The sequence below is a fragment of the Coloeus monedula genome (genome assembly GCF_965178545.1).
Source record: "Coloeus monedula genome assembly, chromosome: 6".
NCBI classification, from domain to species: Eukaryota; Metazoa; Chordata; class Aves; order Passeriformes; family Corvidae; genus Coloeus; species Coloeus monedula.
In genome coordinates, this window is record NC_138786.1 from 33254128 (window position 1) to 33281906 (window position 27779).

Here is a 27779-nt window from a genome sequence, read left to right on the forward strand (position 1 = left end):
TTACTAAGACAAAGAACAGCAGGGGAGATTAATTTTCACATAACAGTTCCATTGATAAGGAAGATGTTCAAGTGTTCAGGAAAGCTGTGGGTGTGGAATGATTAAAACTAACAGAAAAACAGTCCAATGAATAGGGTCAAAAAGTAGTTCTTTCCTTTTTAAATTTGCACCGCAATAACAGAGACAAATGAGCCTCTGAAATATTTTGGAAAATGTCACTTTGCAAACCTTGTAGATTGCTTAAGTGTTTATTAAAATGGACCAAAAGCCAAAATTCTCTGCGTAAAATAAATACTTTGTCTTTGCTAAGTAACAATATTTGTGAACAAAACATAAAACTATAACTTTCATGTGTCAAACATAGTAACATTTAAGATGAAATGTTGGAGTCAGACTTGGCATTTTTTTTCATCTTCCTATTTACAAGCTTCTCATTAAGACCATTTACCTCACATTAGCTATCAAAATGACTAACATTTTTAAAGTTTGCTCCATGACTAAAATAAAAACAACAGAAATGTCCTTTTACTGTAACTTAACAAAAAGCAGAACTGTATTTTTATCATCTAGGAGAACATACTGTTATAAATACAGCTGTTTTTCATCTACAATTATATAAATAATAAGCATGCTGCCATTCACAAGGATTTTAATAGATGATTATATATAAGCAATATCATGGTCTAGAAGAGGATGGCATGAGTTTTTATCTTTCCTTTTTATTGTACTTATTTAGGATCTTTGTCTTCATCTGAAAATTGTGGAACAGACTTCTTTGCTACAACATTATCCAGTCGCTGTCCTTGCAGATACGGGTTCACACTCTGCAAAAATTTAAACTTGTTAGAAACAGGGAAACAGATAAAAGGTAACTAGGATTAGTGAACATATTTATGTATTTTTTATCTGTCAGACATTTGCAGACTTGAGAAAAAAAATTGCTTCCAGGGATTAAATCTAAAAGTCAGTCAGTGTTTTGTTTCTAATATTTTTTTTTTGAGCAATAATTTTATTCAACGCACTGAAAGGAATACAAGTGAAGGAGAACTAGCAAGAATATAAAACAATCTGAATTAAACACTACCTTTTTGCTCTACTCGTTCTTTCCTCAGTTCAGCAGAGAAGCAGCAGCAGTTCTAACTCCCGAATTCTTGAGGCAGGACAGAACTTGCTAGAGAAGTACAGGTAAGCTTCAGCTTAAATCACTAGTCCCTGATGGACATAGTGCTGGGATACAGATTAGAGACCACAATACCATTTTGACCAAAGCCTCTTCTTCACCCTGTCTCCTCTCCAGGAAACCCCTCCTTGCTTCCTCTCTTGATGCTGAGATAAAAGACTGCTGGCAAAGAAGCAGGGCCAAGCAAGGTTTTGGCATAGAAAATAGCTCTCGTACCACTGCCAGAACAAGGGAATTGTGGAAAGAAGATTCCTGGAGAGGGTTTAACTTCACTTTGCACCATGCAGGCAGTACAATGTGAGGCTGAAGATGAACAGATCCTGTCTCAAAACTGCTTGGAGATCGTAGATAGAGTACCATAGAAAGCATATGCTTGAATTTTATCTATACCAATGGAATAAAATGTATTTACTGTATTTGGAAGTGGCAAGCAGTTTAGTGGAGCTTCAGTATTAAATATCATTTACACCTGCTTTCTGGTCTGTTACAGTGTCAGTGTAAGCAAAATTCAAGTATATATTGTCTCCTTCACACAGATACAGACAAAAATTCTAGTGTGAAGATGCTAATGAAAATTGTTTGCCTAAGGAGAAACTTTGGAGGAATGCGAATTTTCCAGTATCTCCTGATTCTTGTCAGGCTGACTGCATCACAGAAATTACTTTCCTTAAGATATTTTTGTGCTTCTTTCACCAAAACTTAAGAAATGAAAAAAAAAAAAAAAGGCATTCAGAATGGGCATATTTATTTTTCAGCTATCCCAAGTATTTGTCGAATCCCTGGAAAATATTTGGGGTTTATCTGTCTTCAAGTTTAAGGCCTTGGGTTTCTCCAGATTTGTGGGTGCTATTATTAATACTTAATCATAGCACAGAGCAGCCCTTTCACTTACTTCTGTTGGGTTTTGGGTGTTTTGCCTGCTGCAAGCAAAAACGTAAAAATATTAAGAACCAGAAATGAATGTGGAAAAATCTTTGAAAATAAACTAACTGCAATGCTTTAAATTGTTAGAAATAAGACATATGTAAATGATTTGCTTTTGTTTGTTTAAAGAATTCTGTTTAATGTTAATTTAGTCAAATTCAACTGTTGCATAAACTTCTAGGAATTATTTGAAGATTCCTAGGAAGATTCATTGGTCCTTTTTTTGGAATGGTACTTGCTTGCTACTTTTTGAAATAAAGTAGAAGAGAATGAGACTACATAAAATTTTGAATCCTTCTTAACCAACAAAGGAAAACACAAAGTATTATGTAAAATACTTTGGCTGATTTGACTTAAATATGTTTAATCCTGTGCAGCTGTGCAGAATTCAAAGTAATGAAAGTTCCCGAGCACCTTCATGCACAGCTCCGAGCCCACAGCAACTCAGTGATCACAGAAGTAGTTCTGACACTTCTGGAACGGGCTGTCTGCAAGCGTAGAATTTTAAAAATAGGAGAATTGTTCATTAAAATTAGACATCACTGTAAACCTCCTTTTCTTGCACTGCAAGTGCTGCAAGGAAACTAGCACAGCAGCAGATGGTGAATACATGCCTCTGCTATATACACTGATTATGTGTATGTATGCTTGCACATGTGCTTAGATAGGTACATATATGAGTATACACACATGCTTAGAGTATGTGGTTTTCTAGACTCCAGTAGTGCCTCTGTGACTGTGTCACTATAGTCCTGTATATAACAGGGATACTACGTACACTGTTACACAGGACTTGTTGTAACCTCAAATGGGGACATTCAAATGCAGAAGATCAGTCTGTTCCCAGATCCCAAAACTCTGTGTGTGCAGAAAGGCATGGAGGAGTGGCAGGGAGCACAAAAGGCAGGAGGGGAATTTTTCTTGAAAAATACACTCCACTGCCAGCAGCTCTAGGTTAACCTTCTGCTGATAAAGTGAAAATTCTGAATTGTTCGTTAAAGCATTAGTAATCATTGCAGTATTACTCTAAAATAATTTAAATTCTAATGAATTTAGCATTAAGTAACATGTCTCTGCTAGGAGAATAAATCTGCTGTAAAGCAATTCACCTTCAAAATTCTGGGCTACCCCTGGCCATGTAGCTGTCAAGTGTTTCCAGTTAGTACTTCTTTTGTATCCAATGTCTGTCAGCTCACAAAGTGTTCTATTTTTTTTTTCCTCATGTATATTTTGCATGAATTCCACTTTAACATGCTGTTCTAGCTATTAATAAATACTCTGCTGAACTATTTCCAGAGTAAATTCTACTTACTTAAAAATTAAAGTCAGGTGCCTGCCCTTTTTTCCTTTTCAACTAACAAACTCAAAAATCAAATGTAAGCACGAGGCAGATGCTAAGCTTAGGTCAGATCATTAGCTTATGGTCGAAGTGTCAACTGCCAATGATGTCTGAATCAGGAATAAATCAACTCATCTTCTCCCTTTCTAGCAAAGACTTAAATTTTGAGAGTTAAATAAATAAATCATCTTCACTTATACATGTTATTTTAAATTATATTTACTTCATCTACAATATAAATGGTGCTGTCATATTTTGAGAAGCTACTTTCTGGCAGAGAGCTAGACTTTTCCTTTTTGTAAAAATAATACACCAGCAGCAAAACTAAAGATGTAGACCCTGCCACAGTGAAAGTGATTTTTTTTTTTTTTTTCATACAAGAAAGGCTGACACTACCAAAAAAGAGAGATTAGTGAGGCAGACTGTGCAGAATCTCTCTGTGTGGACTGCCTTCCTTGTTACAGGAGCAGAACAATGAGAACGCATCCATCTTTGTCTTTCAAGCAAGTGGGGCACAGAGATTGGAGTTTCATCTGAGGTAGATCAGCTAAAGAACCACCTCTAGTGTTATTTACACCCAAAACCATATTCACATGCATAATAGTGGTAATTAAATTTACTAATATTTTTATTAGGAAATTTCAAATGCTGTTCTAGAGATACTTAAATAATTTTAAATGGTTTTAAGCAAATAGGGTCAATTTTAAAACACAGATAATATGAAGTTTTATAGTGTTCTACACTTAAGGGCATCTTCTGAAAGTAAGAGGCTATTTAGAGAAATAAATCTTGTACCCAGTCTTCAGTCCTGAAGCTGGCTATAGTAGTTTATCACAGAGAGTCCCTGACTTAACACATAATCTAAAGTATAATATGAATGCATTAGACTAACTCTTCATTTCAGGAATATAATTTTAATTTTTATTAGGTCTCTAGATTATATAGGGGCTATAAAATATTCCGATAGTTACCCTTTTTCTTCTTTTTGGACCACCATTGATTTTCTCAAAGAGTAAACTCTTGCTCTGTAAGGGAAACAAAACCAACACAGCCATCAAATCCATTACACTCTTCTTTTAAAATACTGCTTTTGCTGTTAAATATTAGCAAGTCTAGAGGAGTGTTGATTGGTTACAGGAGAAATAAACCACAAATAGGTATTTGTATATTCCTGCTAACATTTGCAGTTCTTCAGAAGCAGTCACAGCCTTATCAATAATTTAAAAGCCAGTAATTTTCCACTAAGTTATCCCCCGTGTTTAGGCAGGAAGTGTTCCAAGTATGTGCTGATACAGTCTGGATGTTCCCGTCATGTGATACATGGTATAAATACATATATATATAGAGGGGTTTTTTTTTGTTGTTTTTTTGTTTTGTTTTGTTTTTTTTAAGAAAAGGCAGAAGGAAAAAGAAAAACAAGAATGTGAGGGATAGGTAGCAGGAGTCCTGCCTCTGGTATATCTTTCTATATGTTTGAGGTGACACAAGAATAGGAGCAAAAAATATTTGTTTTACAAGGGATTTTCTAATTCCTTTTAAATACAGAAATAGGCGTCATTCCTACTGTTTTGTTGTCTTTGCTTATTCCCTTCCAGATATCAACACTTCCCAGTGCAAAGTTCTGCTGAAAGGAGTTCAGCGCCAACTCTTCCTTTGTTTAAGTAGTGCCCTCAATAAAGTTTCTAAAAACCATTTGGTCTATAACATTTTTAATGGCAGACCTTTTAAAAACTGCCAGAAACATCTTGGCAGAAGAGAAAGTTATGATGATGAGAAAAGAAAAAAGAAAAAAAAACCAACACCAAAAACCCCCTCTGACCATAGTTTACATAAGTGCATCCACATATTGTTGTATTTCTTATAAGTAGTGAATTCTAATAAAGTCTGGAATAACACACACATGTTCAACACATTTTGTTTCAATTCTGTGTTATGAAGAAAACCAAAACCAAACCCTAACCTGAAAATGGAAGGAGAGAAGAATTACATGTATAAAAGCAGAAGACTATATAAACAAAGCCATTAATTCTGCTATAAACAACTGACCGAACATTGATTATATAAATAGAAAGTGTAATTCTAGCACGAGACAAATTCACCAAACACTTCTAACTTTCTCTGCAGCCTTGATATGAGAAAAAACAAACATTTTCAAGTGTTACAATGAAATCTGCCAAAATTGTATGTTTTGTACTTCTTGTGTTCATTAAACTTCAAATTCACAAGGCCTATCTCTTGTCCAACCTCAGTTATTTTGTCTGAGTTGTTCCAAAAGGGAACAGAGATGAAGCTGGCCAAGGGGGACATTCTTGGCTAGTCATTTATGCGAGCTCACTTCAGGAAAACCTAAATGTAACATTTTAAAGAAACTCAAGGATGCTTGAATTATTCTCCTTGGGAAACAAAGCACCACCAAAGCCTCTCTTTGTAAAAACTATTTGACCTTACACTTTCATGAGAGGAAAAGGGGTGCTTCTGAAATAAAAAGAACTCCATGGACTACTGGAGCTACTATTTCTGTCATTGTGAAAAATTCCTTACAATTGAACTGTTCCTGCTCAAGGAAATTATATTTTGTTTAGTCTCTTTGGGAATGTTTTAAGACCCTAAGTACTACTGTAGCATTATGTGGAGTACAAAGCAAGTATGGTTATGGAGCATGAGCTAAGAACATATTTGTATGATAATAGCAATCCTGAAAATTTGCCCATGAAGTGTTCATCCTTCACTGAGAGGTTGTTAGGAATGAAGGCACAGAGTCTCTTCAGTTAAAGATACACCTCTTGTAGAGACATGCTGCATGTGATTTGCTACTTTTCCCTCACTCCTGGAGCTTCCTTTGCATCCCCTTGGCTACTTGGATTAGAGTACTGCAGGTTGGGATTTGGGTGGAAAAATATCAGAACTTAAAATGCTTACAACCAAGAAAATATATAAGTGGTTTTTAGATTCGGTTGTAAATTGTAAATTATCTTTGTGCGAGTCTTTCTGGATGCCAACAACACTTCTTCAAACCATCTAAAGGGCCAATTTACAAGATGCAAGAAAGGCTCACTCAGAAAGTATCTGTGTCCTGTAAGGAAAAGTTTGAACTGGGGAAAAAACCCTGAAATCTTAGAAACTGTAGTTGTACATATGGATAGAAAACTCCAAAAGTCACTCGTCCTGCTATTTCCACTGTCCTCTCTATGTTTTCCACATATGAGGAGAAGGGAGGAGAGTATATACCGTGGGTCTCACTCTATAAACAGAGTCTGTTACTGAGACTTACCACAGGTCAGCATATTGATATATGGGGGAGTTTTCCCAAAGACAGAAAAATTCTTCCTCTTACTTCCCACTCCTAACCCAGTATATATTTATTATGATTTAGATATTTGTATCTGCAGACATATTAGCAGTATTTACACATAATATTTAGCATCTACATACCCGTACACTTTGCTGCATGAGACAGCTTCTAGACTTGCTTGACCCTTATAAAATGTGTCTGTTGTTCACAGGATACTGCAGAGGTCCCACAGCTTTGCAAGCATGACTGTCACCAAAACAAGCCAACCAACCTGTTTCTGTCCCATTAGGACAAGCTGGTCCTTTTTTTCTGACCTGCTTATATAATTTGGGTTTTTCTGTGGTTACACTAAGGAGTGCATGTTGGTTCTTGGAAGGACAAGTCACTGGGAACTGCAACACTTCCTCAGCCACACAGTGATAGGAAAAGGCTGGGGAGAAGCTCCCCCAAGAGCTGGGAGCACATGCCAACTTCCACAGGTCCAGGACATGCCAGCTGCAAGGGCTGCAGCTGGTGGTGACAGCCTAGTGCCCACACAGCTGACAGGAGCTGGTGGAAACACAGTCTGTAAGCACACAGCTGTCACAGCCCCTGGGCATCTGGTCCTGGGCTCTTCGACAGGGGAAGCAGGAACAAACTGCTGTGGACAGAGGGAATTTTAGGGGCTGGGGGCAGTGGGAGGATGAGGATGCACACAGTTACCTGCTGGGCAGCCCACAGCCAGCTGTGGTCATTTACAACTTAATGCAGACAACAGTGAGTGCCCTAAAAGATCTGATCTACTTTAGCTCTCCTTTATAAGGTCTCAAACAGCTGATTTTTAGAGAACTTACCGTATTTTTCCAAATAATTAAAAATAACAAAGCCAGCCACAAAAAGATACCACTGTATTTATATTTTTACCATGTAGTAACATGTAATTAGGAGATGGTTGGGGCTGTTCTCCTGGATCTCGGCAGAACATTTGCTCATGCAAACGACCAGCTGTTTCATATCTAATTAAAAAGATCTGGGGTTGGCTAAGCTGCAGCTAGATAGGATTGCTGTTTACTACCTAAGAGTGTTTTAATCCATACATGAGCAGCTTTTTCCCCTGAATTAGTAGTGATGGATGGAGATACAAAAAAAGTCCAGGATTCACTAATGATTCAGTATCATTTATTAAATATATACGTTGCTGATGACAACACAGTATGTATGCTTGATTCTGAAATATTGCTATAGGCCAAAGATTTACAGAAGTGCTTTTGTAGTCTTCAGAATGGTATTATGAAAGTAAAGTACTTATGAATAATAAGAAAACTAACAGCCTTATCTGGCATAAATAAGAAAGTTCACCATCTGGTGTTTTTTAAATGAAAACCTTTGATGGTAATTACTTAGAGTGCAACAAGTTTCCAAAATTTGGATCTTTGGCATGATTCTCTCTAGAAATTTAGCACTCACATAAGTAATTAAGACTATAAATCTTAAACTGGTTTGATGATGAAGATGAATCATTGTCTCAAAATTACAGCAGGAGAAGAGACTGCCAAACATGTCCATTTATCGATATATGCTTACAGAACACTGGTTTAGTGCAATCTTAAGTGAAGTGTTATAACAATGTAAAATGAGATTTCATTATTTGCTCTACAAGCATAAATTATGATCACTGTTGCTGTTTTCCTGGCGCCTGAAAATGGATTTGGGATTGGACATTTTAACTGATGTAATCCAAGATTAAGTGGCAGAGCTTTCGTTGGAGCCTCTAGCCTGCAGAAACAGTCTAGCTGCAGTTATTAAAGTCCTTGTATGCTCAGAGCAAGATTTTTGCCCTTAGTGTAGCTCACTGTGTTTATTATATGTGATGTGTCAGATAGGTTTCCAATATAATACAGTGCATAACCTGACTAGAGAAAGAAGCAGCATCAAGTCCTCCAAAATCCTTAAGGCAGAGAGGAGTCCTTAAAGCAAGTTGTCTGACCGTTGATTTTTTTTAAGGTGTTTTAAGCTGCTGCACTCCATCTATTTGTGTTTTCTTTCTATTTTTTATCTAAGTAGCTGAACAATGAATAGTCACTGAAGCTGGATATTCTTTGAGATTAGGGCCATTTTATGTTTAGAAATCTTGTCCTAAGATCTGCACTAATTTTGGCTACATGTTCACTCTAGTTTGAAATGTGGTTTTTTGCATTTATTAAGCACATACATAGCTATCATGCTTTGGGACAGGTAATAGAACAAGGATTTCTACTTTCGGTTTTCCTGGGCTGTTTGTCAAGCACAAGTACTATTTCTATTTTTCGGGGCAAGTTCACCTTTTTTGAGAAATTTCCCTTAGAGTGGTAATTTTTCCAGCATTAAGGACAATATTGTCCTCATGGTTTCATAGCATCCCACACAGCAGACAATACCCAGTTCCACATGCAACAAAAATAAGCAAGAAGCACGTACTCACCCACTTGCCCATGTTGGGATAGTCATGCTCTGGATCAAAAAGGTGTTGGTGCAGTTGGTATTCCCTGCTGAACTCTGCTGTGTCCGGGGTATTTTCTAGACACCCATCATCAACTGCAAAGGAAAGCACTGAGTGCTTAGTAGCTTTGAAACACACAATATGTGCCACATTAGTCAGCAAACTTCTTCAGTGCAATCATGCAATTAAAAAAAAAAAAAAACAAACAACTGGATGACTAGAAAATACCAGGGTTTTTTTTCTTTGGAAATGAGTTTGTTAGAATGTATTTATTAAAACAAACAAACAAACAAACCCTCACAACTTAATGAAACTTCAAAACTGAAGAAATTTCTTTTCCAAGCTGTTCCCCTCCTTCATGTTTTGTTTTAATTATTGCACTTGATTTTTCCTAGAACTGCATCCTGTTCTAATTCAAAAGGGATATTCTTTTCTTTTTTAAACACTCACAGGTAGTTTTAAAAATTGGCAAGGCAGTCCTTTTGAAGGTCATGGTAAAACAGTGCTGTGAGCAAAGACAGAATTTCTTTCACTGTGTAGCTCTTCCTGGAGCTCCATTTCTGGTTTGCTACTTTGTTCAAATTGGCTGAAAATCATTTCTGCATCATAAGATCTCATAAAAATGCTATGTAGCAGAAGTTTTATGATGAAGACATTTCTGTAGATTGTAACTAATCTGATTGGTCCAGAAACCTCCTTTGACCACAATGGATGGTTTTGTAGACAGTGTCACATCAAGATAATATCCTTTTAAAAATCAACTTTTTTTTTTTCTTTTTTTTTTTTTTTTTTACCAAAATAAGTCATCTTTAGCTCAAACAAAGTTTCAGCAACTTGAGCCAGAGTAGCTTTTTGGATAGAGTCTACTCCTGGAGCTTTCACTGCTTTGCCAGCATGTGGAGCTTGCAGTCCAAGTTCCTCTTAAACATACCCAAGGAGATCCTACCAGCCAGGGCATGACACTGGGCATTCAAACAACTACATCTGCCAGAACACAGGCACTCCAGAGCACACACCTGTGGACTTTGCCTTCTGTCCTTGTGTGTCATCATGTAAAAAAATTTGCAGATGGATTATCTTTTTCCCTTAGATGTGGGAAACAGTAAAGACTTGACTTAAAATTGAGTTGATTCAATGACCTGAGGAGGTTATTCTGAGTCCAACAGATCCAGCTTTCTCTCCTTTCTCCTTGGGATGGGGAAAAAATAAAATTGCCAATAGAAAATAGGGGAAAACTCTTCATACTGGCTAAGTAACTCAGAAACTATTAAAACACTTAGAAATCATTTCAGTCTCAGCAGGAACAAGGTTTTATCAAGAGAGAAACAAGTGACAACAGAAGTGTGGTAGACCTCAGAGCATTTGTGCCTTTTGGTAGAAAACACAAAGGGCAGCTGGACATATGGGTGTCCTCTATGACTGCTAATCCTGAAGTCTTCAGCTCAAGTGCTCCAGGCTTATGTATTCCTACTGTGGAATGTGCATATGTAGACAGTGACTGGAAAAATTGTTTTCCATTAAGCAAATCCACAGACCTGATTGAGGAAGGCCTCTGGTAATTTGTATGCATAATACAGTCACCACTTGAATTTCCATTTAAGGCTCTGAAAAACATTTTGCTCTAATCCTAGTAGATACTATCTTCACTCACAGCATACCTATGACAGAGCCATTTATCTGAGCAGGCTGCACTTCCCTACAAATTCCCCCTGTGTTCAGATCTGACTGTATTAGCTTAGCTAACAACTTTTATTTCACCTAAGAAAGAAAAATTGAAGGGATTTTCAAAGGCATTTCCCTGGAAGCCATGTTTTTAATTGATTTATCTAATCATGAACAGAAGTCTAATGGGCAAGCACAGAAGATAGAAGGTCCGTGTGTTTGCTTGTGTGTGTGAGAAAATCTAAACCCGTATTTGCAACTTGTCAGACAACAGCTATAGTGAACAAATTGGAAGATGAGGCATTATTTCACAAGAGATGCAGGCATCATCACCAAACGAGCTGTAATAGAAAACAGTAAGAGAGGACTATTTGAGATTTTGTCAAATTTTTGAACGAAATGCAAAAACACTTCACAAAACTTTTCATAACAAATATTATTTTTTGATGAATTCTAAGCTAGTTAGAACATTTTTAAATAAGAATACAGACAACTGTTCCGCATTATCCAAATAACATAAAAGAAGACTAAACAGAAAACATTTTGAAAAGATCTCTTAGCTCACAAATAAAAAATGAGAGAAAAATAGAGTGCTCATTCCCAGTTCCAGTTCCCAAGGCAGCCAATGGGTGTTTTACTACTGCTTTCAGTACTGGAAGTCATTCCTTGGCTCAAATAACGGGAAAAAGATCCATTCTCTCAGGTTATGTGTATATCATGCACATGCAGGGCAGCTTTAGTGACCCCTCAGCACAGCCCCCACAGGGCTCGCTACCTGCGCATTTGCAGGCTGAGGGACACCTGACACCAGACCTGGGCACAGGTCTGGCTCTCTGAGGCTGCACTGCCCCTCTGCCAGAGTGAGCTTGCATGTAATGCCTTGGGGTACATCCATGTAGTTCTCCACTTCTTGGCATAGATGCACCCTCAGTGAGCTATAAAGACGCATGGATTGGAGCCAAGGTATCTTAAATATTGACTCATGGTCTGAGTTGGAGATCAGGGCAGACAGTTTCATTCCTCTTGGCACAATGAAAGTCTCTAAAATAAGGGTGAATCTCATCTGTACAGAATAACTTTTTTCAGGGGTCAGCTTAAAAATGAACTCCCTCGGGAACAAGATGCTTTCATAGATATCACTATCTGCTAATCTGAGGTCAAGATGATTTCTTCCATGTGACCTTTTCTGGCAGTTATATAGCAATACAGAAGGTGCACATATTAAGAAAAAACCCCAAACCCTCATCTGAAACACTAAAACACCCAATTTCTCAACAGTTCTTCTCCTGGAGTAGAGAATGAAAAAAACCCCCATTGCTGATCAAGGGTTGTACAGTGCTGAAAGACTGGAAGATGTACCATGAAGACAGAGGTACAAAGGCTACAGCTGAATTACCTGTTTTTCCAATAGGGCAGGGATTTGGAGGGTCAGGATATCCTTGATCTTCACTGAAATCCTTTGGTACGTTATCTCCTGTCAGCTCAGCCACAATGTTTGGGATATTGCCATAAGGACCCAAGTGCTGGAGACCCTCGTGCGCACCACCTAGCAAAAACAATTTATGCACAGTCTTTTTACAAGGTTAACTGGTGCAAGTGCTCTAGACTTCAATTTAAAATATAGTATCGATATATATATATAATTGTTTTAGAGACAAATCCAAGTTTAGATTTCAAGCATCTCTTTTAGAAACATAACCATGTGACCTAAATCTAGTAACTTTTAATAGATAATTAAAAATGAAACCAGGAAACAAAATCGACCACATATTACTAATCTTAGGGCTGTTTTTTAACTTGACTATGAAAGTTTTAGGCAAGAAAATGCAAAGAAAAAGAAACATGAGACAGTAATGAGACATGATACATTTAAAGCACAATCATCTTCACTGATACTGTTCATTGTAGCAACTAACAATAGAAGATATGGCAAGACAGCATCGTGGCAGGAAGACAAAGTTAATGACACTGTGGAAAGAAATTCTACCTGCACAGCCTAGAAATATATTAGCAAATTAAGTCCCAAGGGGTATTAAGGTCCTTGGGAACCCAGGGTATTCTAGCAAATTTGGTTGTGTACACCTAGAAAAATTATTTTTAAATCAAACAAATTCTTAAATGTAAATTTGCATTTCCTGCTGTCATGATGAAAAGTGGTGAAGAGTCCCTGTTGTTGATGGGGATTCTTGTTCACATATACCTCCACAGTAGTCAACGTGTTACAAAACATCCCAGTCAGTGTCTTCCACACCTTTACATACAAGATTACCTTTTCCCTGTGGGACCCAGAGCACCATCACTGCAGGGTCACAGCAGCAGTATACAGCAGGTTTTGTAACTCAGTGGCAGAGGACACAATGATGGGCCTGCTGTTCTTGGGCAGCTGCACCCAAAACTGGTGTGCTGTGGCCTTCTCCCACATGCCCCAGCTGGGTGCCTTGCCTTTGACAAGCAGGGTCTTCCACTAACAATTTGGGAACCAAGCTCAGGCCACTCTCTGTCTCTATGCCTCTCTACTAATAATTATCTGTCCCAGATCTTTTCTGCATGCCTTACTGGCCAAATACAACCACAGGCTAAACCCCAACTGCTTGTGGAGTTTTTAAAATACTATTGTACACTATTCTTTTGAATTTCAGACAAATAAATAGTTAGTTTTGAGCATGTTCTTTTTCCCTGACAAAGCCAGCCACCACACACACTGCAGCAACTGAGATGGTTGTGTGACAGCAAAGCAATATTTTTTTTAAACCGTATATAATGAGGGATAACAACATACAGTCAACATATAAATTCTACTAACAATGAATTGAGAGGAAAAGGCATCTGAACAATTGGAAAATATGAGTTAAAGAGTGAATGCAGACACAACTGGTCGGGTAAATAGCAAAATCACCATATTATCACCAAATAGTCTTATTTTCAATTTATATATATTTTCATAGATCCAGAAGTTGTGAATAAAGCCTCTGAACATGAAAGCTGCTCCAAAAGGATCATTAAAGTACTCCTGTCCCAAATTACAAATGAACATTACCAGCCTAAATCATCTCTTATACAGCCAAACATTGTAAGCTAACATAATCACTTGCAAAAATTGCTAACAGAAGACCTTCAAATACAAAATACAAATTTTGTATTCATTTCTACATTTAGAAGTGACAGTTGAGGCAAATTTTGCAAATGAATTTTGCAAATGATCAGTTGGATGTTGGCATTCTAGTACTAGAAGCAAGCTAGTCTGTAAGCACATATATTTCCATTTTATTTGCACAATAGACTAAAATCTAATCAATGTGGTAATTCTCCCCCTTAAGTACAAGTCTCTTATTCTGTAGCAGTGTTGCAGAAAAGTTTTACAGATATGTAATGAACATAAAACTACCCCTATAAAAAAATTGTATCTCTGTTATATGGGGTTTTGCTTGTAGCTGACCATAAGACCTGATACTAAAACCAGAATAGCATTTTAGCCACTCTGACTTTATTATACCTTTACAGTCCATAGTCCACACAAAAATGACAATAATGTTATGGCTATGAGGTTAAAAAAATGTGTAACATACATTTAATCTAATGTAATTTACTGTAATGTCTAATGTGCAGCATAAAATACTTCTTTTGTCCTGAGTTCCGTCACATGAAGATTGATTACATGTATGTACTTAAAAGCATCAGGTTATGATTGTGCTGTAAACTACAGAACCACATAATCAATACGTGTTTGAACCTCCTGTATACAATGTGGTTCACTATGGGACAATCCATCAGATAGAAGCCTATCTGTGCTTGCATGTGGTGCAGACCTCTTGGCACCAAAGTTCCATCCATAAAGAAAACAGAGGTACTTAGCAGGCTCCAGTGTGCTATATATACATGTAAGTTTAAACTGACTGCCAAGAATTCCCTTGACTGAGTACAAACCAATCTTTTTATATTAATATAAAGGATTGTTTCCTTTAGGTATAAACGTCCAGGATCATTTGAGGGTTTTTCCTTTCTTTCCAAAAGAGGTGCAGACAATAGCACCTGCTCTGGTGCCATAATTTAGCACACTTGAGTGATTTAATAGCATCAGCAAAGCTCATTCCTTATAAACTGATAAACAGTGCACTCAGCAAAGACTACAATAATAAAAATGAAATGCTATGAATATATAAAGGAGGGGCATTATGTACAGTAACTCTCATTAGTTGCATTAGTTTTGGTATTATAACATTACTGGTTTGAAGAAACATATTAGGATTAAATACACTGCAGCTACCAAGTCAAAATATTGGGATACAAACATACACAGTCAGCTACAGAAATAGCACAAGATTGGTTTCTTGAACCTTGAGGCAGAGTCTGAAAGAAAAAGAAAAGGCAACTAAATATTGAGAAACTTTTAATAATTTCCTATCCAAAGGAACTATGAGAGACACCACTGTTAAATTATTTGAACCTGGACTATCAAAAATCCAGAATAGTAGAGACAGCACCCTTGTACTGAGAAAGGATGAGCTAGATAAATCTGTGTTTTTCCCATATCTCCTTACTTATATGAACAGGATTTCTGTGCCACATACTAACAAAAAAAACCACCCCAAAACAATCAGCTCCCTTTCACATGCAGAATTTCTGTGAGCATTTATTATTAGGTATTTTACATTCCTACAGGATAAACTAGAGGTTTAGGTCTCTTGAGCTAAGGTCAGTATTGTCCTAAGTTTTGAATTTTATTTAAAATATATGCATATATGTAGTCATCTAGCACTAGTCTTGAACTGTTGCAGGGTAGAAAACAAAAAAAGAACAATGCCTCTCACCATTATTATAATTCTGGAAAAGTATTCTACCAGCTCATCAGCTGCTGGTATCATTTCAATTAGAGAGCCTTGGAATGATTAAAAGTTTGAAGTGCATACATTTCAGCTCATTTCTTTGTAAGAGCAGTACTGTCTGTATGGGTCTCCCACCCATGCAGACAACATAACCACTCTGTTCTTGGAGGAAAAAAAAAACAGGAAAAGAAACACGAAGAGCAACTAATTTCTTGCAAGTATTGACTATTTCCCTGATCAAACACATCCAGTGGAAATGCTGTTAGTCCACTGAAGTTTTAGCTGCTGCTAGCCATCTACTGGTAGTGTAAAGCACAGCTGAACTAATCTGTGGGGAGCAATCCTCCATATCAAATATAAACAGGCAGTGCTGTCCCCCAGAAGAGTCAGTTTAAGAAAGTCAATGAGAATGGAGTTTCAATAGTGAAATATTATTGCAGAACATTTAAAGAGAAATAATAAGACAGATTTGCTTTTCAGTCTCATTGAAACCATTTCCTGTGTCACAGTAAAGATAGAGTTACCCCAATTACAAATTCAGAAAAGTGGTAGTTGGGCCAATCTTAGCAAGGAGGTACAAAATAGGAAGGATCATGAGTATCTGTTGTGAATAAATAAATCCCAAATCCCAAGTTAAAGCCCTTTACTTAGAGAGTCATACTAGATGCCTCAGTCAGAGTGTCCAAGCCCCTCACAGATTCACAGGGGAATCTTCCCCCTGAGCAAAAATGGCATCTCTTTATCTTGACCTGTACAAACTCCAAGCAAACATGAGCTGCAAGGGAAGCCTGGTATACCTTATCCCATTTGCCCAAGGTTCCCAAGAGAGCAAATAGATACTAATCAGAGATGCAATAACATATTTCCTACTTTGCAAAATCTTTTGTTAATCTGGACTATTTGTTCTTATCACTGGGAAAAATCTTCGAGATTGTGTACAGTGTCTCCTCGATAAATCGGATATGCATCTTTTTCCTTTCACAGTGACAGCTTCCCATACTAGCCTGCACTTTCATCCCCAGTCACCTTGCCATATCTACATTTGTTGTGTTATTGTGACATTCAAAAGGAACATTTCCCTAATCAAAGGCAAGTTTGACAGGATGCTTCCCAGTGCTCTTATGTGTTAAACTGAGACACCATCCACTAACTTACGCTTTTCCTTTATTATTTGCAGGACTCTCCACCATGTAAGCTCTCAAAAAATCCCGAATGCAAAAAATGCATTTACATTTTCCTTACCCTTTCTAACACTTCTAAAGGGTTTACTGCCCCAATGCCATTTGCTTTGTGCCTCTTCAACTAGCTTCATCCTAGAGAGTCCTGGTTGCTGAGATTGATTAAGCACGGGAAGTGAGAGGAACTGAAAGACTTATAAATTATCACATTTTGTCTATTCCACAGAAGCCGCTAAATAAGAGAATAGGGAAGAAGAAAAGGCATAGGAGAACAAAGAATGGAAAAATGCAAACCTAGCCAACTTCCTTAACCATTCAAGAGCATGCCTCGGGAAACCCAAAAACACTACAGCTATACATGCTCAGGCATCCCAGATTCCAGAGTCAGCTTGTCTTCTCTTTAATGACACAAAGTTTCTTAAAGCTATAAAGACTCATTTTCTTTCTCTGTGCAGAGGGATAAATTTTTCTAAAGCCTTAAGCACACACATCATACAATTACTGACCTTGTTTTCAGCAAATAATTCAATTTTATCCCATATTTTAATTACAAACAGTACAAATATTTAAGATATGAAAGGCTTTTAATGTGAAATGGTTAGGACCAAAGTAATGTCCATGCCTCTCTCAATAAATTTATAACAGTAGCTTATATGTCATTATTATTCAAATTGTATGCACAATAAAAAAATCCAGCAGCCCACTTGCTGACAAAGCGAAAAAAAGCAATCTCTTATGCCTGCCTTGGTTGAACAGTCCTCTCTTAACTTGTCCTTCAGCTGAACAGGGGCTTTTGCACTTCACCATATGGATAAGCTCACCCTTTTTACACAGGCAGTGCGTCGTGCAGCACAGAGCCATGGGCCCCTCTGCCACTCTGCCTTGCGGCCACCACACACCAGAGTGAAAAAGAAACCCAAAGCCAGCAAAGAGCACCCTCCTGTCACTGCCACAGCACAGCCTCACTACTGAACACGTGTGCAGCACGTGGCTGTGGGAAGGAGGGCAACTAAAGGAAAATAATGACCTCCTTTATCCCATGAGGGATGGGACACTATTTCTATCCTGTAAATGTAAATGTGCCAACAAAAGACTGGAACACTTTTTTCACTGGCATTGACACCAGCTGCATGAGAAGTCCAAATGCTCCATCAGTGTCAACACATTCATAGAAAAATACTCCTTTCACTCCTATAATGTGAAGCCTGGATGGACCAGAAACATCCAGAACATCCAGGTTTTGTCTCTACCGCTCCACTGAACTTCAGAAAATTTTCGTGTTCATTTCTCCATTCATATTCATCCAATTCCATTTTCCATGCATATGGCTCAAGGTCCCAGCTGGTTCTCCAGCAGGTTTAAAAACCTTCCCATGCCTGTCTGACAGCTGCTACCAGGCAGATTTCCCAACTGCCCCAAACGACCTCCTTGTGATCATTCCCAGTGTGGAGCTACAAGGCTCTGGCCTCCACCTTGGTGAGCCAGTAATACCTCAGAACTCCAAAAGCAGAGGCTCTTCCATGCAAAACTGCCCGTCAAGATGAGGCTTCTTGTGCACTTGGATAAAAGCATTGGCACACAACAAGGATGCAACAGAGTGGGGAGATGAAGAGCCCTAGAGGGTAAGACCAGGCCCAATGCTGCTCTTTGGTGCTGCAAAAGGGACTCAGCCAACTTGATGTACTGAAGCATCCCAAGGGGAGGAACCAGCTTCTTCAGCTGACAACATTCTTCTTCTCATTCATCCCTGCAGCTGAGAGCACTGCTGAGCACACACACCATGACAAGCACGGAGAAAAAAGCTCTGGAAACCTTTGGAGAGTGCCAGAGATCCTATCTCCTGGCACAACACCAAAATCAAGAAGAGTAAGAGTCTCTTCTTTGTCTAGATTTCTGAAATATCTCTTCATGGAACCAAATAAACTTTAAAGTATTTTCTTACTGCAATTTAATTTAAAGTTCAGGTGGGAGCATGGGAAATGCAGCTGATTTTGAGAACCAGTGTAGAAAGGTAAAAATCATAGCATGCTCACAGAATCACAGAATATGCAGAGTGGGAAGGGACCTACAGGGATCAAGTCCAACTCCTGGATCTGCACAGGGCACCCCAAGAGTTACACCCTGTGCCTGAGGGCATTGTCCAAATGCTTCTTGAACTCTGTCAGGCTGATGCTGTGACCATGTCCCTGGGGAGCCTGTTCAGTGCCCAAACACCCTCTGGGTGAAGAACCTTTCCCTAATATCCAACCTGTTGACAACCTAAGGCCATTCCCGTGGGCCCTGTCACTGCTCACCGCAGAGGAAAAATCAGTGCCTGCCCCTCTTCTTCCCCTCATGAAGAAGTTGTAACTGCAATGTGGTCTCCCCTCAGGCTCCTCATGAGAGATAAGCAGGGAAAAAATCTTTGAAAACAAGAGCTCATAATAATTTGGCCAATCTTCACTGATAGATTTTTTTAAAATACTTTGGGACCATATTCCAAGGTTAGATGGAATTTTACAGATTTGTATTAAATTTCTCTATACCATCTGCCAGTATTAGAAAATACAGTTACTATAAAACATCAGACAATACAGAAGCTATCATACTCCCTCTCCTCTTCAGGTTTCTTACTGCTCCTACCAGATTTTTCCCTCTACTAACATGTACAAAAAAATAATTGTGGCTACAAATCCCACTCTAATAGATTAATTATCTTTAGATACATGACAATCTACTTAATTCTAAATCCCTACAGACCTGCCATCTTTCTTTCCCAAAAGCTGCTTGAGATGGGACTCTTTCTCCTTTGGTGGCACCTTTTAAAGATGACTTTATGAATAGCAGCAGTAGTCTGTACCACATAACAGTAGTTAGTAGGAGGTTTTAAGAGTTGGAGTCACTTTATTTTCTTGGTTCCTCAGCAGAGCTTTGTGATGCCTGCACACCCTTCTGCAATCACAAGAGGAGGATGTTTCAAGAAAAGGTTTCAAAGCCTCAAATCTAAATAGGTTCCTCAGTCAGATCCACATGCAAATAACAGAGATCTAGAGAGAAACAGGGATTAATACTCTTTTCTTCTTGTGTTCTCCATTGACTGACTTCTCTGACAAGCACACTAGATTTAAGAATTTCCCCTGCATGTTCCCAGCCACGCTGAGAACACAGGAGCAGTGCCTGCACCCCTCCCACAGCTCTGGGGCATTGAGAAAGGGCAGTTCCCAAACTTCAGTCCTGGCAGAGCTCATAGTGGTAACACCTACCAACTTTGCTGGATCCTGCCCTTGCTTCTCAAGAGGGAAAGTTGTGAAACACATTGAGGTAACCTGGTATGACCTCCATACAGCAGCATAAACACCAGCTTGGCTTTTTTATTCACTGTTGGTCATGGCTTATAATTTCATATGGAATCAAAGATATTACAGGCCAAATTTTCAAAGACTTTTCCTTAATAAAAATAAAGACACACCACCTCATCATTTTCCTGTTTGTGGAGTTAGAGGTATAAACATTTTATGTGCAATTTCTTCATAGACCTGTGCCATATCACTCAGACAAAGAAAATGCACTGTAAACCACTGCTGTCATTCGTCACTGTCATTAGCTTTTAAATTCAGAAATTAGCATTCTAAGGCACCTCTCTTATGACATGCATCACTGCCTGATACTCAAATTCTGGTTACACTTAATAACTACAATTTGTGGAATAAAATGCAAAGAAAATAGGTATTTTTATTCAAATCTATACAAATCCAGATATTTACATATTAATGTATAAAAAACTGTAGGTTTGCCACTTTCATTTTATCTTAAAAAATTGAGACACCCATATTAAATTTTGAAATCATATTTTCTGGGCTATTTAGATAATTTGGAAAAAAAAACCACCAAACCCAAAACCACAACAACAAACAAAACCTGGAAGCAGAGCCTAGTGGAGTGAGGTTGGGATTTGAGTTTGTTACACGTCAGGTCCATAGCAGCGCTTGGTTAAAGTCACGCGCGCTTCAGCAGAACAGTCGCGGCGTGAACGCACTTTATGCTTTAACTGCAGCAGGACTTTCTCTGTAGAACAGGTACGATAAGCCAAGCCCCAGGCGCTGGCGTGGGCTCTTCGCAGTGAGCTGATGGCCCGAAGCAGCCGCACTCGGCCCCGCCCCGCGGCTGCCGGCGCACAGCGCATCAGCTGCAGCACAGGGGGCGCGGCACCGCGCTGCCGGGCTCGCTGAGCCCCAGCTAGCGTACAACAGCCACGTGGGTATTACTTCCAGTCACCCAAGGAAGTCCAAATATATTGGGGGTATAAGCATAGCACACATTAGCCCGAAAGTGAATGAGTGCAAAGGTCATTTCTGCACTGGTTTCACTGAGTGAATTCATCAGGAAAAGTTTTTGCAACTTTCTAATACAAAGATTTTTCTCTTCTTGTAGGAAACAAGTACCTGTCTTGCAGGCATGATACAGAACAGACAGCAAAGTAATACACTTATTTACTAATAAGAAAATCTTTTGTTTTCTTATTAGTAAAATGTAAACAAAATAGACACTATTAACGTGTGATCTGCATAATTTTATGGACAGTAGGTTTCACGTAGACTGTTATTTGTACAGAGTCTGTGCTGACAAACCATTAATTACCAGTTGTTAGTAGACATATTTGCATAATGTTCCACACTCTCTCGAGTTTTATCATCTCAACCTGACAAACAGTAACTACATTTTTCTTAAACAATAAGCATGTGCTTATTTCCTTTCAAAATAATCAACTAAACTCCAGCCTGTTTCCAATAGCTATGAGGAGTCTCTGCAGGAGAATCAAGAGCCTCCCTAAGAGGCATCTATTTTTTATTTTTTCTTATACCTACAAACGATCACAATTTAAGAGACATCGTTTAATGTCGTCACTGAGGTTGACAGCATTCTGCCTCTTCTGCAGACTGAAAACTTCAGACTCTGGGCTGTCATGCCAACATCTTTACCAACAATCATTTCATTTGAAGTGGTTTCAAGAAATAAAAACAACTAAATCAAACACAAACAAAAAAAACACACAGGAAGCTTTCTGTTGTATTGAATTTATGGTAGGCAATGATATTTGCAAAAGGAAAATGAGACTTCACATTTCCAATTATCAAGTGCTATAAACGGCTCAAGATGAGCTACTGGTGCCCCCGTGTGTTTAAGTGGGATTTCTACTGTTCTCCTATGCAGGGTGTAATAGGCCTGAAATTTACATTGTACACTTACTCTCTTCCACTCCTCAGGAAAAAGGAAAACAATAGAAAACCAAACAATAACAAACAAAAAAAACCCTTAAATATTGGCATAAAATTGAAAGCATGCAAGGAAAGGAAAAAAAGTGTGGCCTCCTTACTTCATAAATTCCCTGCCAGGCAGAAAAAATAATTTCTGTGATTTTGAAATGTTGAATGCATTTCTTTATTTTACCCTTTTGTTCTCTTTTACCGTAGATACAGCCCTCTTCTTATCCATAAAAGCTTGAATATATCCCTGTAGGGCTTGCATAGTATTTCATTGATAAGCAGACCAGTAAGTACAGAAACACAGCCACTCATTAAAAATTCCTATTTTGCTTTTCTGTGTTTTCCACTCTTTTTATAGATGTTGCTAAGTGACTCCAATATAGCTTTCTGATAAGATGGATTAACAAGGAGAGGGAATATTGTTAGAGAAATTAGAGTAGTTAATATGAGTTTATTACTTTTAGGAATCAGGGGATGTACAGAAAGTAAAATCTATTAAGTGGCCAGCAAAAACCAGCTGCTCCTAAGACACCCCTTTCAGATACTAAAACCATTTTCACTTGACATTCATCATGCAGGATCTGTTTGGCTCCTGCCGTGCCATGCACCATCTGCTGGCTGCGGTCCATGAGCACAGGGAATCAGCCAGCAAATTCCCGTTTCTGTGACATATCTGTCCTATTCTACTTAACTCACAGAGCCCTAGCAAAGGAAGAGTGCTCACACTGCCTCTGCAGCTCCCTGAACTTCTCAGTAATTTCCCCGTAGATTAAACTTTTTATCAGGCATTTTCTAGACACTACTCCTATTTTAGCAGCCTGACCTGAAGTAACAGTAAATTGACATAGGCAAAGGGAAGGAGAAGAAAAATAAAAAGCCATGCTTTTACAGATTTCAACACAATAAAAGGCAGAAATTCCTTTCAATTAACAAGCTGTACATTTTTTTTCTATCCATCAACAAGAAAACTATCTGGTCCCTTCAAAAAGAGAACATATGCTACTAAATGTATTTTCTGAAAAGTGTCTATCTTTTAGTTTTCTTTGGTATAGAATATGTTTGTGACTGCATGTTCTACAGCCAAGTCAGCCCTAAACTTTTTTTTGGGGGGGAAGGGATAGGGTGGGTGTGAAGGTAAGGATGGGAATGATCATGAACATTTCCTTGCAACATATCCGCCTTCTGGTTTTTAGCATTTCAAAGTCAAAATAGAATGATTAACACCAGAAAAAAAATTTAGAAAGCTGAGATGGAAAATGAGCATGATCAGGAAATCTGCTTGTGAACTAAGAGCAATGATATTTTTGTTGTGTGTTAAATTATTAAGCTCTTATTTGTGGAAATAATAATAACATGGAAAATGTTATTATAATCATCACTCAAATTTGCAAACATTTCATTATTATCAGGTTGCAAGAGTAAACTTGTTTATATTATGGCAGCTTAAATTTGTTTCCAAATTCCAAAGCCACAAAATTTAATTTTTCCTAACAGCATGTTGCTTGCAAGTGTACACATATATTGGGTGAAATCCTGGCCTTTTGAAAATCAGTGGTACCTCTGGAACTGTGGTTCAGCTGAAGCTGATGGCAGTGACAGCTACCAACACTGCTGTGGGTCTGTGCTGCTGCAGCCAGTTCTGACAAAAAAGTTAAGTAAAACAGTTTTCTGTAGGATCATACTAAATTTATTAAGGTCTAATTGATGAAAGGTTGTTTTTATGTTGAGATGCAGTATCTAGTAAAAATGAGAAACAAATGCACCCCAGAGCAGTCAGGGCCTTAATGATGAGGATGCAGGCATGGAATGAAACAGGTTTTAAAATGTTTACATTGGTCACTGAAACCTGCAGTCTGACAAATGGTTGGAAGTCAACACTTTTGGCAGCTCAGAATTTCTGATAAATGATAAGCATTTCATGCCAAATTTTACTGGCCATTACTTTCAGGAAAAAATTCCCAATGAAAACAGAAGAGTTGTTAGTGAATTATCACTTTGCCATGATGGTATTTAAGATGAAATCCCTATTTTGCTGTGACACATTCTAATAATTGTTAAGCCTCTTTCTTCCATTCCCCCTTACTTTTCCTTTCTATTATAATGTATAATTTTTTAAGCACTTGCACACGGAATTACTAGCCAGTGGTAACAGTGTGAGTATGTTGTGGGAAGCCCATAGGTGAATTCTTCAGAATGCAAAACCTGGTACTGCTGTTATTTAAAAACATATGAACTTTATTTTTTCAGAATGAATTGCAAGTTTTGATGGATTAGCTATACTATAATTCATGGTCTATATTTAAAAATAAACTCATGGTGAAAATTTACTGAATTATATGTACTTTTTTAAGAAAGCAGTATGAGAAAATATTGTGTTCAGTGATGTAAGACAACACTAGCCTTGAAACTGCAAACAACACTTTCTTAGGTTGAAGTTTCTAATCAGATACTTTTAGACATACCTATCTATAAATAGACACATATCATCACAAGAAACCAAAGAAAGAGCAAGCAATTACTATCTGAAAAACTCACTGCAGAACACTATAAAAAGCAACATTTGATACAAAGGTCTGATTTACTTGTCTATTTCTACACTGACTGATAGTGTTCACCTCACAAGACCATTCTGCTTTTGCAGAAATTTCTCAATGGGCTGTTAAATATCCGTGGTAGGATTGAAAAAAAAAAAGAGTCATCCTCATCTGAGCAAGACGGGAAATAAATCAACTGGATTTATTACCTTTCTGCTTTACTCTGTTATATACACAGATGCCTTTTTTATTAAAAAAAAAAAATGTTTGTCCAATCTGCTGTTTGTGGAAGACTGTATGGATGACTGGAAAACTAGCACTACTTCAGTCTCACAAACACTAGAAAACTTTTGATACTTGGACAAAGAGGTGCATAGTCTGATTTTCCTAACATTGTAATTAGAAAGTAACAGCAAACAGCTGAGATTAAATATTTGCCAAAGATTCAGATTTGCTTATATTTTCTAAGGTTTCTCTTTTTAAAAAATATCTAGGGAAAATAGGAAAATGGAGAGTAAAATTACTCACTTCTACCATCTGTCCAAGTTTCTCTACATATGAACACTCACAAAGGAGAAGAGGGTACGGACCAAATTATGCTCTTTAAACTTACTCTCTGTTATTTAAGTTTGCAGAAAAACATGTGTCCATCAAAGTTTCTTTGGAAAATATACAAACTTAGGTCTGCAATTATCTGGTAGAAATGCCTATTCAGCTTTAATCTGTTCCTCAGCCTCCATTGAAGCAATTGTATCTGTTTGGCTAGGATAGCATGTAGATCAGAATGAGGATAAAATAGAGAACAGAGACTTATGGCCTGTGCAGTCTTACTGCACTGTGTCTGATTTCATTCTGAGAGGAAGGTGTGGGGCTTCTGCCCTGTTTTGATGTTCACACATAAACAATAATTTTTGGAGTTTCATACCTTCAACCTCTTGCTGTCATGCCAAAATAAAAGCTGATTTGCTCAGTTAAAATAGCAACACACTGAAACATTATTCCAATATCCTAACATTTGAGCCAGATAATTCAGATTATTTATATAGCTGTAAAAGACTGATTCCAAGGAAAACTTACACAGTGTGAGATCAGAGGTGCTGGCCAAAAAAAATGAAGCTGAGCCCAGAGCATTCATCCCTGCAACACGGTTTTGAGGTGCTACTCATGGATACAGGGTGAGGAGCACCCCCAGTGTAAGGTTTATCCCTTTATCTCACATGGCACCACAAACACTTAATCTCTTCTGGTTTGAAGATGTTTCTAAAAATCCATGAAACCTGGGCTCTACAGATCACGTTTGTTTCATGTGAAATATATATGTAATATATTTATACACAAGATTCACGAATAATTTAGTAAACCCATTGTTTTGAGGCGCTACAGATCAGACAATGCAAAGACAACATAACTTTTTCTGCAAAGCCTGTACATTAAAAAACCCCACTACTTTTTCCAAAAACTTTACATTAAGAAAGGTGGAAGATGGATGGTGATTTAAAAACAAAGATCAAGCAACAACCTGGTGAAGAAGTCTATGATTTTATGCTCAGGATATTCTTTCTGCATCTATAAACAAAACATAAATTATTACCAAAGCATACTAACAAATTCATCATTACTCAAAATAGAAATTAGCTACCTTCAATGCTCTGTGGACCAACAAGATTTGTAGCCTGGTGTGCTGGATATTCTACCCGGGGTCTGGCAATGCCCAATTGCTCCATAACCCCATGGAGGAGCCTCTGAATATCTGCTTCAGTTACCCTGTCAGGTGTCCTAGGGCTATGGCTAAAAGCTGAAGCCAATCCAAATGCCAGCAGAAGTATCATGTTGCAAAGCAAGGTAGTTATCATAGTGGTAGCGACTTTTATCCTGTGAAAAAGAAAGGCATTTGAATATAAACTATAGTGGGGGAAAAAAAGTCCTTTATACGTGGTGGAAATAACATATGATCTTACTATTGGACTTTATAGTTTACTACCACAGGTTCTAGAGGCAGCTGACAGTCTAGCCAGCTGGGCAGGGGGAGCCAGGGAGGGAGTAGGGTGGATATATTCTTCTCTTCTAAAAGAAATATTAAGCAGCAAACTTCAGAAATCAATTTTCTGACTTGCATTTTCCTATAACATTATTTAACAGTCACTGCAAACAAAATGAATCCACTTTTTCATTTGATGAGAACACGTCATCCACTACACCATCCACCCCTCCACATTTATTATACTATTTTATAAAGCTCTAGTCTAAAAGCCGAGAACTCCTCAGCTAGGAACTGTGTTTTCCAAGCTCTATTCTGGCATTGCCTGAAAAATCAGTAATGAGAAGCTGCTAAACAACCTAGATATATTTTGTTTGCACCTAAAGACAAAAGGCTTCCGACTTTATATGCATCATCTTCCCCACCTGAAGCAAATAGGTTTCATTTATTTCCTTGAATCCCTTTCACTAAATGGCTGCACAGTGTAGTTTAATTAGGAAAAAAAAAAAACCAACCCCAAAGCCAACAACAACAACAACCCAAACCAATAAGCAAGTACCACTTACTGTCCTCTGAGAGGCTGAATTTTAGTCAGAATGCTTGTTTTCTTAAAGCTCCTTTCTCTCTCACATCAGAGACTAATTAAAACGCATCACTTCCAGTCGCCTGCATAAACAAAAGCCCCTCGAGTTGCCCTTGTCTTCCTTAACACACCCACAGCTGCCTGATTTCTCCACGCCAGAGGTTTAAAGATGCTCCAATGCTCCAGCCGCCGGCGCGAGGTACCTGGAAACGACTTTGAGGCAAAAATGGCTGAAATCCCCAGTGCTGGGAATATTCCCCGCTACGCCTGTGCGCGGCTCCCCCACCGCACCACGCTCCCCCCGCAGCCCTCCCGCTCCATCAACCTCTGCAGCCTCCGTTTCGAGGGCAAAACTCTGCTTTCTACGCAACATTCCCCTGCCCTCCGCCGCCCGCACCGCCGCGCCCCTGCCCGGCTGGGCCGTGCTCCCTTCCCTCCTCCCGGCCCCCGGGGCAGCTCGGCAGCAGCGCGGAGCCCCCGGGCCGGAGCGCCCCGCTCACCTCCCGCTCCCAGCGCGGCTCTGCGGGTGCGGCGGCTCCGCGGCCGCGCAGCCTCCGTGCGCAGCCACGGCCTCTCACCCCCCTT

General features: G+C 38.5%; 1 protein-coding gene across 1 annotated transcript; it reads right to left on the bottom strand.

Moving 5' to 3' along the window:
- Nucleotides 1-728: 728 nt before the first annotated feature.
- On the bottom strand, nucleotides 729-27736 carry LOC309573961 (neuroendocrine protein 7B2; the record flags this gene model as incomplete). The annotated part of the gene is made up of 6 exons (XM_082283234.1): nucleotides 27695-27736; nucleotides 26273-26505; nucleotides 12252-12401; nucleotides 9176-9288; nucleotides 4415-4468; nucleotides 729-824 (listed from the first exon to the last, which is right to left on the bottom strand). The coding sequence occupies exons 2-6, from the start codon at nucleotides 26484-26486 to the stop codon at nucleotides 729-731; spliced, it is 627 nt and encodes a 208-aa protein (XP_082139360.1). The 5' UTR covers nucleotides 26487-26505; nucleotides 27695-27736.
- Between the last annotated feature and the right edge of the window lie 43 nt (nucleotides 27737-27779).